This window comes from Nycticebus coucang, chromosome 14 (assembly GCF_027406575.1).
Source record: "Nycticebus coucang isolate mNycCou1 chromosome 14, mNycCou1.pri, whole genome shotgun sequence".
Taxonomy (NCBI): domain Eukaryota; kingdom Metazoa; phylum Chordata; class Mammalia; order Primates; family Lorisidae; genus Nycticebus; species Nycticebus coucang.
Genome location: NC_069793.1, coordinates 61,829,311 through 61,842,343, shown reverse-complemented (window position 1 = coordinate 61,842,343; position 13,033 = coordinate 61,829,311). Strand labels below are relative to the sequence as shown.

Here is a 13,033-nt window from a genome sequence, read left to right as displayed (position 1 = left end):
ATTATGAACTTAATATAAAACCATATGACTTCTAAACAATGTTTTATTTTAAATAGCAGATAAATGTTTTTTGTATATTTAGGCTATGTGTTCCAAACATGGGAGGACATCTTATATCTGAAATTAAGGGAAATAAAATTAAATTTCTTATTAACAGCAAATAATAACTTCTATAGGATATATTTGACAACCTCTAAAGGTAATGTGAAGAATACTCAGAGAGAAGCAAACTAACAGGGTTTTTGATCTCTCTGTTTTCTGGTGTCCTTGGATGAAGCAGTTGTTTCTGCAAAAATATACTTGTAGGAATATCCAAAACTTGATGAATGGAAAAGTTGACCATGAGGGAATTGCCTAGAGGTTTTCTCTAATTCTCTCTAAAGAGTAGTCATCCTAAGTGTTGCATCATTTATTCACAGCATCTCACAGGATCCACTGGCTACCATAGTTCTTGCATCTGCATAAATCTCACCTCTCCTACAATGTCAGAGTGGCTGTGACAAAAGAAAGAAGAGTAAGATCCATTTTCAAGATTGGTAAGAACATAACTATCATGAGTGACACTTTGTTATTAAGTCCCTGAAATAGATGTCAACATGACTGAGAAATGACTTCTACAAATGACTTAGTATCTTCTGTGATAACCACACTTTCATTTTATACACAAAGGACAGATTCAGAATTTATTTCACCAAACTTCCAACATGAACAGCCAAATGTGATTTTCTTTTCTTCTTTGTATTTTCAAATGTTGTTATTAGAGCATCATAAGCCAACAATCACTTTTCTCTTATATTAATAATATGAAGCACAGATGTGAGAATTGATGGTATTATTGGGGATATGGACACCAATTAATTGGTTAAGTCAAAGTTCTAATAACAAGTACATGTTCCTAGAAAGGCGTAACTTAGTAAATGCACAGAGAAAATTTGCCATCTGAAAAAAAAATACACAGAGTAGTTTTACATCTAATAAGCAATTGTACTAACCTAATCAGTCTTGATATAGTCATTGACTAATTCTTTTCACACATGAATCTATATTAACTGTTACATACATTTTCCTACAGAACATTCTATCCTTGTAGATAAATGTCTGTTCGATCTGCTTCGAAAATCAATAACTCCACCTTTCTTCTTATGGCTTTTTCTGGTTTGGAAAAGGAGTACCCTTGGCTCTCCATCCCTTTCTTCTGTGTCTATGCGATGGTATTCTCTGGGAACTGCCTGGTGCTGCATGTGATCCATACAGAGGCAAGCCTGCACGAGCCCATGTTCTACTTCCTGGCCATGCTGGCTCTCACAGACCTGTGCATGGGGCTGTCCACAGTATACACAGTGTTGGGGGTCTTATGGGGCCTCAGCCAGGAGGTTAGTCTGGATGCCTGCATTGTTCAGACTGTTTTTATTCATGGTCTATCATTCATGGAGTCTGGAGTCCTTCTCGCCATGGCTTTTGATCGTTTTACAGCAATCTGTAACCCTCTGAGGTATACATCTATACTAACCAGTGCCAGGATCATCAAAATTGGGCTGGGGATTTTAGTTAGGAGTTTCGCGTTCATCATTGCTCCCATAGTCCGTCTAAAGTTTTTTCATTACTGCCATTCCCATGTCCTCTCTCACTCTTTCTGTCTACACCAAGACCTACTGAGACTAGCCTGCTCTGACATCCGCTTCAACAGTTTCTATGCCTTGGCTCTGTTGATTTGTACACTCTTGTGTGATTCTGTGTTAATTCTCATATCCTACATTCTGATCCTACGCTCTGTTTTGGCTATTGCTTCCCGGGAGGAGCGATTCAAGACTTTGCAGACCTGTGTCTCCCACATCAGTGCAGTCCTGGTTTTCTACATCCCAATCATCGGTCTGAGCATGGTGCACCGCTTCGGGAAGCATCTCTCTCCTGTTGTTCCTGTCCTCATGGGCAACATCTACATTATCTTCCCACCTCTGATGAACCCCATCATCTATAGTGTCAAGACCCAGCAAATCCGAGGCAGAATCCAGAAATGGTTCACTAAGAAATCCTGTAGATAAATGAATTTAGGGAAGATAAGTAGTAGTTTCAAGAGAAATTTCTAATAGTAAACAATTTATAACAATAATGACTAATTTTATGGAATAACTTCACTGATTAAGGCATATTTATATTCATTTTCTGATTTAGTTCTCCCAATTCAGAGAATTAGACAGAAAAACTTTCCATTACCTTGTTTTCTTATTTATAATGAAGTGTAAGGTTAAATAAAGTGAACTATGTTTAGTATTATGCCAGTGAACACTTGCATAGGAAGTGACTAAATTGACATTACTATCTATTCCTTCTGAATTCTCAATGTATTACTTTGTTTTTGCATGAACTGTTAAGTCTGCATTTACTATATTTGAACAGTTTTTATATATTTTTATTTATGTCATGAGTTTACTCTATTAAGGTCATAGTACTTTTACAGAGCAATACAACTCCCAAATCCCATTCTGTCTCGATCTAACAGAATATGTGATGTTGTTAGATTGAATCAAATGTAGAATGCAAAATATTTGGTATAACTATGAACCAGTTATCACATTTCTACATATTCTACCTCTTACTCCCAAATGCACACATTTGTACACAGTAGTGAAAACAGAATAATTTATAATGTCCATAAGACCTGACAATTGCTTTCAATCTTTGTGTCAGCATACATGAAATTTGTAGGACAATTTGATCAACTTCTTCATTTTATAGAAAAGGCTGCTGAGACAAAAAGATATTTAATAAGACTAACTAGCCAAATTGGGGATAAATTGCAGTATTCTGAATATTTTGAACATATATTTCATTTTTCAGTCACAAGTGTAAAAATAGCAGACTTAATCATCAAATCCCAGAATCTTGTTCTTTTCCTATTGAAAGTACAAAAATTAAAAAGCACCTATCAGCCTCAAGATTTTTCTTACATTGTCACGTCAGCATGGATTTGTACTGGCTATTCTTGAGTGGGACAGACGAGTTATCAGTTATTAGCAGAACTGAAGAGCAATTAGACTTTTCAGGTGAGTAGAAAAAAGTTGTTACACATGGATATAACAATGGTCAAGAATGTGAAAATATTTAATTTTGGATACTAATATTGGGTTTATTGCCTTTTGTATTGTATTTTATTGATTTAATACTCAAAATATTCTTGAACACACATTTATTATTTTGTTGATTAGAGTTTCAGAGCTCATGTTTTTGACACATCTCTTTGTAAACTATCACCATGCCCATGGTTTACATGGATTGCACTTCTCTTCCCTTGTCTATTGTCCTTTGATTGATAGATTTCTTTTTAGCTCCCTGTTAGGCTACTTCTTTACTCTAGAATGTCTGTCTCTCCATTGAGAGACTCCTTGACTCCTCCTAAGCCACTTTTTAAAGATCTAACTTGTAAATCATTGCTAATTAGCTCTAATTGGAGTATGTAATGTATTTTTTTCTTGCTGTTAGGAGAATTTGAGAAATAAAAGGTAGAAGGATATTTCCATTCAAATGTTATATTGATTAATGATATATAATGAGCCTTGTCACACAGAGACATTGATGTTTATGTTAAGCCTTTGTTTAATGTATAATAGATTTATGACTCTGGGTTCACAATAACTATCTGAGTTATCCAAGGACAGTAGCCTGATCCTTTTGTTTAGCAATCAACTGAGATTTGAAACATTTTAATTTGCATAAGTTGCTTTTTCTCTTCAATAGTATTTCTTAAGTTTTATTTTATTTTCTTTATTTTCAGTTTCTCTATTTCAGTGTTTTAAGAAAAGAGTAAGATTTCCAACATTCAAGCTTTTAAATAAAAAGTGTCATATTATGAGTTTCTCCCTCAGTTGCTTTTCTATAAAAACATCTGAAAGTCACATTAGGCTGAAATGAGCTCATGAATAATTATGGAAAAGAAAAAAAACTTCGAATAAATCTAATTAATAAAATGTCAGAGTCAAAATATGCTGCTTTCATATTAATAATTTAATTCATAAATTACAATTAAAAATTAGCTATTTCTTAATTTATTGTGTGCATATGTATGTGTATATGTACGTATATCAATATGTATATCCATACATATATGTGTGTATAAGTATTGTACATATTTTTATTTACATACACATATGTATATCTAATCAATTATTACTCATGGATTCTATATATCTGACTTTGCTTACACACTAAAATTTATTTATAACAGCAAAGTCAACACCCACGATGTGTACACAGCTGTTACTAGACATTCACAGAGAAGTAAATTATTTGAGTTGCCAAAGTTCACATTCTCATCTGAAGGACAAAAATGAGACACACTACCTTCTTTTTTCTGTCATCATCTGTGGTAGAGGCAAGAAGACATATCAAGTTCAATGGTATATTTCAACTTATTAGCTATCCCAAAGTATTATAGTTATTTATCATTAATCTATATTTGTTTTGAACACATTGCTATTAATGACAGAGAACAATACAAACTAAACATTTATCTAACTCAGAAAGTACTGTCTTGGATGGTAGAATAAAAATTAGGCCAGCATTATTTATACTTTTCTCTTTACTCTTGAATTTAGTATGTATACTATGGTAAGTTAAATAAATACATTAACAAAATAAAGTCACTCAAAATATTAATATTCATATGGATCAAGTATTTTTAATGATATAAAAGACAAAATAAGGAATTGATGAGACTGTATCATTCATTATCAGCCTCAACTATAAGCTCTAATTTCCATTTATTTAATTTAATTGCTTAAAATGTCCATTAGTTAATAACTTTCCCAGTATCATACCATAGTCAGTGGAAATGCTGGCATTCAAAGCTATGTGTGGCTGACTCTAAAGTTTATTTGCTGTCTACTATATTTATTCCTCTTATCCAAGCATTACACATTTGTAGCTGTTATTTCTACATCAAAACATGTGCTTTCACCCCTCCTGGTCTCCAAATCTTATTGTGTTTTGTTGAACAGCATGCACTCCTTTGTTATTCTTTGATGCCTTTACCAGAATTGTTATTTCAGAAATGCCCTTCATAGAAAATAATCTCATGTTAAAGAATATCCATTTTCCAAAGGCAATCTCAATTAATTACTTATCTCCTCCCCAAACCTGAACCTCAATATTGAATGCTACTATCTTCTATTAACATCCTTGTTATTTTCAGTTCTGGTAACATACATCAGAGTTATAGTCTACACTCTTATTTTGATACATGGCATCTTTTCAAAAGTACTAGAACTACTTTGTAGTATAGAGTGTATCTTATAGTCTTTACCAGGAGCACTGCACTATGCAAAGTCTTTAAATATCCACAGCATGGAGCACAACTGTCTTTGTTCCCATTCTAGACTCTTCTCGACCTCCACCTCCCTGTAAACTAAGTTCACATCATATCCTCTCATGTAGACATTATATTTTCCCTCACTCCTGTCCGTATTTGTCAGGATGTGATATGGTTTAGGCCAACAGAATATGAAAAGGAAGATACATTACTTCTTATTCTTGGCAAGACTAAAAATGTTTAAATTAAATTCCCAATGTGATGTTATAGCACACATAGAAAATGATAGATTGATAATGCAAAATACTGGTAAGCATAGGGAGCAATGATAACATTCAAAAACTGCAGTACTCAAATTTATTCCTTCTATCTTCACATTTATACTCAATAATCAACTTCTTTTTATTCCCATCCCAATACCCAGAGTTCTAGTGTTCGTATTACATACAGTGACTATCGTTACAACATATTGCTTATTTCAAAATAGCTGATGGATAATATTTGAAATATACCTAACCCAAAGAAATGACAAAGATTCAAGGTGATGGATATCTTTGTACCCTGATTTGTACATTATACATTGTATACATGTATCAAAATATCGTAACTCCCCCCAAAATGTCTACAAATGTTATGTATCAATGAAAAAGGGAAAGAAAACTATTATACTGCTATCAATGAGTGTAATAATCTTGTTCTATAATAAGTTTCAGAAAGAAAGATTTATCAGTATATACTTAAGGCAAACATATGGATAATATAAAGTCTGGTGAGCCTTATACAGACAGAGATACACTCTTCTAATAACAATCATTTATTACCAATACTCTGTAAAATAATGTCCATAACAGCACTATCTTCAGTAACAAAACATTTGATATACTCACTTCCCCACACAAATAACAATAAATAAAGAAATGGTGGTATATTCTCATAATTAAATATTATAACATGATAAGAAGAGCCTATTTTGTGGGCAAAAATATATATGAATCTCACAAACATATAGTTGTGACAGACATAATGAGCATAAATATTTGGAGAGTGGAGGCACATGTTTGAAGACCCCACTACTCCAGAGGCTGAAGTGGGTAGATCACTTAAGCCTAAGAGTTGTTTAGATTTGGGACTACAATGAGCTATGATGACAACATCACTGTGTTATAGCCAGAGGTCAGAGAAAGATCTGTATCCAAAAAAAGAAAGAAAGAAATCAGAAAGGTTAACAAATAACTCACACAATTATACTGTTTCAAAGAGAAGCACAAAAATGAAATGCTTAAACTAAAATAGAAATTTAAAGATTAAAAACCATACATAAAATAGAAGGGTTAGATTTAAAAATGAGAGAAAGGAGAAAAATAGGAAAGGAGAATATACAAACATAGAACAACTGATATAGATACATTAACATAAAAAGATTTGAAAGTAAAAATGGGGCGATGCTGGTGCCTCAACGGAGTAGGGCACTGGCCCCATGTACCTGAGGTGGCAGGTTCAAACCCAGCCTGGGCCAAAAAAAAAGTAAAAATGATAATCTGGTAAGCAAAAGGTTATTTTCTAAGATAATCATATTATCTTAGTTTGGGGAAAAAAACTTCAAATTGGCTTACTTAATAATACAAACTTAAAATATAGAAAACTAGAATTTAGAGTGAGCAAACATAATAATATACAAATCAATGAACACCGTTGGTAATATTTACTTATTTCTTCATAGTCTTGCTTCAATCATATGTTTCTTTTCTGCACCTTCATAGTAACTGTTCATTTGAAGAAGTAATTCTGCTGTTTTTCTCTGTGTGTGTCTAAAGGGTTGATTATTCAAAAAAGGAAAAATAAAAGCATAAAATGTCTGGTGGTAAAATTTTAAAATTCTCTGAATTGTATTTTGGATAATTGCTATTTTTAAAAAATAAATTTTCCTCTTCATCATCTAATCTTACTTTTTATTACATCATAATCTGTAGTCCTTTTTCATTTGCTTATGAACACAAAACAGCATATAGAGTGGTAAAATTATATGATAAAACAACATACACTTTGACACAATTCCCTGGAAGCTTACATTAAAGTTCTAATGTAGGATCAGGAAAATAGAAACTACGAACTGATTCTACTAATTAATGGAAAATATGAATAATTTATTATTCTTTAAAATTCACTGTGAAAGGTAATTAAGCAAAAGCACAAGGCTGTGGCCTAACTATATCAAACAACTGAGTTAAGCATGAAAAAATTATTTGTTTTATTATTCTGGACTCCAAGCATGGCAAATGAAAGGTGACTAGTTGATGAATGCATTTGAGTAGGGGAAATCCCTGAATCATACTGTGCAGATTTCAAAGTGCTTTCATTTATCTATTGCTTTGGTAGCATGCAGCTACACTAACCAGATGGGGGGTATTCATAGAAGGAAAGTAGAAGAGAAAGTTAGATTTTCTATTTTAAGAAAAGAAATGACTCCAAGAAATGAATTATCAAAACTTTGATGCATAAATGATGATGAAAGCTTAAAATCTTAAAATCTTTTATTTTAAGCCAGCTGTTTTGTGTGATAAGGTGAAAAGTAGAGCTGAATTGTGATCTCTGGTTTTGGGATTTTGTGATGTGGGCTAATCTTACTGGAGTTCGATGATATCTCAAATTGGTTTGATTTGCATTTCTCTGATGATTAAAGATGATGAGCATTTTTTAATGTGTCTGTAGACCATGTGCCTCTCTTCTTCAGCGAAGTTTCTATTCAAGTCCCTTGCCCACAATTAAGTGGGATCACTTGTTCTTTTCTTGCTAATACATTGGTTATTCTGGTTATTAACCTTTGTTAACCTGTAAGATTCTGGTTACTAAACCTTTCTCAGATGAATAATCTGCAAATATTTTCTCCCATTCTGAGGCTGTCTACTTGCTTTATGTACTGTGTTCTTGGCTTTGCAGAAGCTTTTTAGTTTGATCAGATCCCAGTAATGTATTTTTGGTATTGCTTCAGTTGCCCAGGGGATCCTCCTCATAAAATATTCTCCCAGGCCAACTTCATCAAGTGTTTTCCCTGCATTTTCTTCTTATATTTGTATAGTTTCATGTCTTAAGTTTAAATCTTTTATCCAGTAAGAGTTTATTGTTGATAGTGGTGAAAGGTGTGGGTCTAGTTTCAGTCTTCTATAGGTCACCAGCCAGTTCATCCAGCACCATTTGTTAAATAGGGAGTCTTTTCTCCACTGAATGTTCTTGATTGGCTTATCAAAGATCAAATGATGCTAAGTAGCTAGGCTCATCTCCTGGTTCTCTATTCTGTTGCACACATCTACCTCTCTGTTTTTGTGCCAGTACCATGCTGTTTTGATCACTATCGATTTATAGTATAGTCTGAGGTCTGGTAGCATGATTCCTCCTGATTTGTTTTTATTTCTGAGTAATGTCTTGGCTAACAGAGGATTTTTCTGAATCTATATAAAACAAAGTATTATTTTTCAAAGTCTTTAAAGTATGACAGTGGTGCTTTAATAGGGATTGGATTAAAATTGTATATTACTTTGGGTATTATGGACATTTTAATAATGTTGATTCTTCCCGGCTATGAGCATGGTATGTTTCTCCATTTGTTGACATCTTCAGCTATTTCTTTTTTCGGAGTTTCACTGTTCTCTTTATAGAGATCTTTGGTGTCCTTTGTTAGGTAAACTCCCAAATATTTCATCTTCTTTGGCACTACTGTAAAAGGAATAGAGTCTTTGACTATTTTTTGTTTTTATTTTTTTGTTGTTGCAGTTTGGCAGGGGCTGGACTTGAACTCATCACCATTGGCGTGTGGGGCTTGCACCCTACTCACTGAGCCACAGGCAACACCTGTCCTTGACTATTTTTTCAGCTTGACTATTATTGGTATATGTAAAGCCTAAAATTCTGTGAGTATTGATTTTGTAACCTGAGACACTGCTGTATTCCTTGATCACTTCTAAGAGTTTTGTAGTTGAATCCCTGGTGTTTTCCAGATATGCAATCATATTATCTGTGAAGAGTGAAAGTTTGATCTCTTCTGTTCCTATTTGGATACCCTCGTTTGCCTTTTCTTGCCTGATCGTGATAGCTAAGACTTCCATTAAAATGTTAAAAAGCAGTGGAGACAATGAGCAACCTTGCCTGGTTCCTGATCTGGGTGGAAATATTTGAATTTAACTCCATTCAATACAATATTGGCTGAGGGTTTGCTGTAGATGGCCTCCATCAGTTTAAGAAATGTCCCTTCTATACCTATTTTTATAAGTGTTCTGATCATAAAAGAATGCTGTATATTATTAAAAGCTTTTTCTGCATCGATTGAGAGAATCATATAGTCTTTGTTTTTTATTTTGCTTATGTGATGTATTATATTTATAGATTTGAATATCCTTGAATATTGAATATCCTTGAAATTTTGGTATAAAACCAACTTGGTCATGGTGTATAATTTGTTTGATGTGATACTGGATTCTGTTCGTTAGGATCTTATTGAATATTTTTGCATCTATATTCATAAAAGATATTGGTCTATAATTTTTTTTTTCTTGTTGGGTCTTTTCCTGGTTTAGGGATCAGGGTCACATTCGCTTCATAGAATGTGTTGGAAAGTATTTCTTCTTTTTCTATGCTTTCAAAAAGGTTATGTAATATAGATATTGGTTGCTCTTTTCTTATATACTTTTTTTTTTTTTTTTTGCAGTTTTTGGCCAGAGCTGGGTTTGAACCCACCACCTTCAGTATATGGGGCCGGCGCCCTACTCATTGAGCCATAGGTGCCACCCTATATACTGGTTCCTCTTTAAAGGTTTTGTAGAATTTTGATGTGAAGCCATCATGTCCCCACTCTTCTTTTTTGGGAGAGTTTCATATAGTTGATGCTATTTCAGTACTTGATATAGGTCTGTTCAACATTTCTAATTCTTTCTGGATAAATCTAGGAAGGTGGCATGCTTCCATGTATTGGTCAATTTCTTTGAGATTTTCGTATTTCTGAGAATAGAGTTTTTTGTAGTATTCATTAAGAGTATTTTGAATTCTGAGGTGTCTATTATTATGTCGCCTTTGTCATTTCCGATTGATGAAATTAGGAATTTCAATTTTCTATTTCTAGTTAGGCCAGCTAAGGGTTTATAAATTTTGTTTAACTTTTCAAAAAAACAACTGATTCATTGATCTTTTGAATAATGATTTCATTTTCAATTTAATTCAATTCAGTTCTAATTTTTGTTATTTCTTTTCTTCTCCTGAGTTTAGCATTGGAATGTTCTTCTTTTTCCAGTTGCTTGAGATGTCCCATTAAGTTGTCAATTTCCTCTCTTTCCATTCTCTTAAGGAAGGCTTGGAGCACTATAAATTTCCCTCTTGGGACTGCCTTTGAAGTATCCCAGAGGTTCTGATCATTCATGTCTTTATTTTCATTCTGTTCCAAAAACTTGGTAATTTCCTTCTTAATCTCCTCTTTAACTCATCTACCTTTCAGCATAAGGTTATTTATTTTCCATATCTTTGTATGAGTACGCATATTCTTGTTATTGGTGAGTTCAAATTTTATTTCATGATGATCTAAGAAAATACACGGAATAATTTGTATTCTTTTAAATTTGCTGAGGTTAGCCTTGTGACCTAAGTTGTGAACAATTTTGGAGGATGTTCCATGGGCTGATGAGAAGAATGTGTATTCAATTTTGTTGGGGTGAAATGTTCTGTAGATGTCTATTAAATTCAACTTTTGTATGGTAAAGTTTAAGTCCAAAATTTCTTTGCTTAGTTTCTTCTTGGAGGATCTATGCAATGCTGCCAAAGGGGTGTTAAAATCTCTGAGTATTATGGTGCTGGAAGATATCAAATTGTTCATGTCTGTTAGGGTCTTGTTTATAAATTGAGGGGCATTTTGGTTGGGTGCATAAATGTTACTAATTGATATCTCATCATATTGGATGTTTCCCTTAACAAATATGAAGTGACCATCATTGTCTTTCCTTACTTTTGTTGGATTAAAGCCTAATGTATCTACAAATAAAATTGCACCCCCTCCTTTTTTCTGTTTTCCATTTGCCTGGATTATAGATACAATCCCTTCACCCTGAGTCTATATTTATCCTTTAAGATAAGATGAGATTTTTGTATGCAGCAGATATCTGGCTTGAGTTTTTGTATCCAGTCAGCCAACCTGTGCCTCTTTAGCAGACAGTTTAAGCCATTCTTAAATGAGAATATTGATAAGCCTGGTGGTATTGTGGATGTCAAGTTTCTCGAAGGACCAGTAGATGTTTTTCATCCTTTTGCCACTGTAGAAATTTGGATTTGATCAATAATTTCTGAATGAGTATATTTTGGTAGTAAAGCATTGTGCTGGTTATGTGGAGGATGGGACTGAGAATATCTTGAGGAGCTGGTTTAGTTATCGCAAATTTCTTCAAAGTGTGAATGTCATTAAAGTATTTGATTTTTCCGTCATAAATGAAACTCAGTTAGCTGGATACCGAATCCTGGGATGAAAGTTGTTCTGTTTTAGGAGATTGAAAGTTGATGACCATCTTCTTCTGGCTTGAAAAGTTTCAGCAGAAATATCTGCAGTCATTCTAATATTCTTCCCCTTATAGGTTATGATTTTCTTATGTCTGGCTGCTTGCAGGATTTACTCTTTCATATGAACTTCGACGAAGTTAATTACAATGTGTCTAGGGGATGATTTATTTGGATTGAGTTTTTCTGGAGTTCTGAAACTGCTATGTGAATTTCAGAATTTCCTGCCATGTGTGGAAAGTTTTCCTTTAAAATCTCTTGGAGTAGAGTATCTGTGCCTTTCAGATCATTCTCATCACCTTCAGGAATTCCAATAAGGTGAATGTTTGCTTTTTGGAGTGGTCCCACAACTCTCTCAGGGAATGATCCATCTTTGCTCTCCATTTCTCTTTGTCTTTGAGTGTTTGGAAGCATTCAAAAGCTTCATCTTCAACATCAGAGATCCTTTCTTCTGCCTGCTCCATTCTGTTACTGAAGGATTCTACTGTGTTTCTCAGGTCTTTCAGGAATGCAAATTCTTGCCTCAATTTTTCAAAATCTTTGATGATTTTATCTTTGAATTCATTGAATTCTTGAGATGACTTTTGAATTTTTCCTTGAACTTCTAATTCCAATTTTACTTCAATTCTTTTAATTTTATTTGCTACCCAAATTCTGAGCTTAATTTCTGGCATCTCAGCCATTTGTTTATGAATGGGATCTTCTGTTGCATCTCCTTTGTTGTACCTTGGGGGAGTTATCTACTCTGGTTATTCATGTTGTCTAAGTTTTTCTGCTTATTCCACCCCATCATTCTTTTTCACCTTTTGTTTAGAGAGGCTGGTAAGGTGGAATAAAATTGAGGGCTCCTGGAGATGTATTTAACCAGCCCTTTACCAGAGTGCTGTGACTGGTGACTGCGACTTTTCCCCTATGGCTTTACCAAAGTCCCATTCAGTACTATAGCCTGAAACACTGCAGACCTGTTTGGTATGATGGGGCTTGGTGGGTCTGTCTTGCATTTAGCTAGACTCTGACTAATCCTAGTGTATCGGTGACTTTGGGTTGAAATCTCAGCTGTGGAGGAATACAAACAATTAAGACAGACACTATGCCCCCCACTGGCAATAACTGAGAGAGGAGAATCAGACCCTCCCTCTACAACATAACCAGGGTATAACCTAGGAGCATTCCTGGATGATCAGTCCAGATCAAAAGTTCCAA

At 34.0% G+C, this 13,033-nt stretch overlaps 1 protein-coding gene across 1 annotated transcript; it reads left to right on the top strand.

The window, feature by feature from the left end:
* Positions 1 to 1,094: 1,094 nt before the first annotated feature.
* On the top strand, positions 1,095 to 2,042 carry LOC128564454 (olfactory receptor 51V1-like). The gene has a single exon (XM_053559929.1). The coding sequence runs from the start codon at positions 1,095 to 1,097 to the stop codon at positions 2,040 to 2,042; it is 948 nt and encodes a 315-aa protein (XP_053415904.1).
* Positions 2,043 to 13,033: the final 10,991 nt, after the last annotated feature.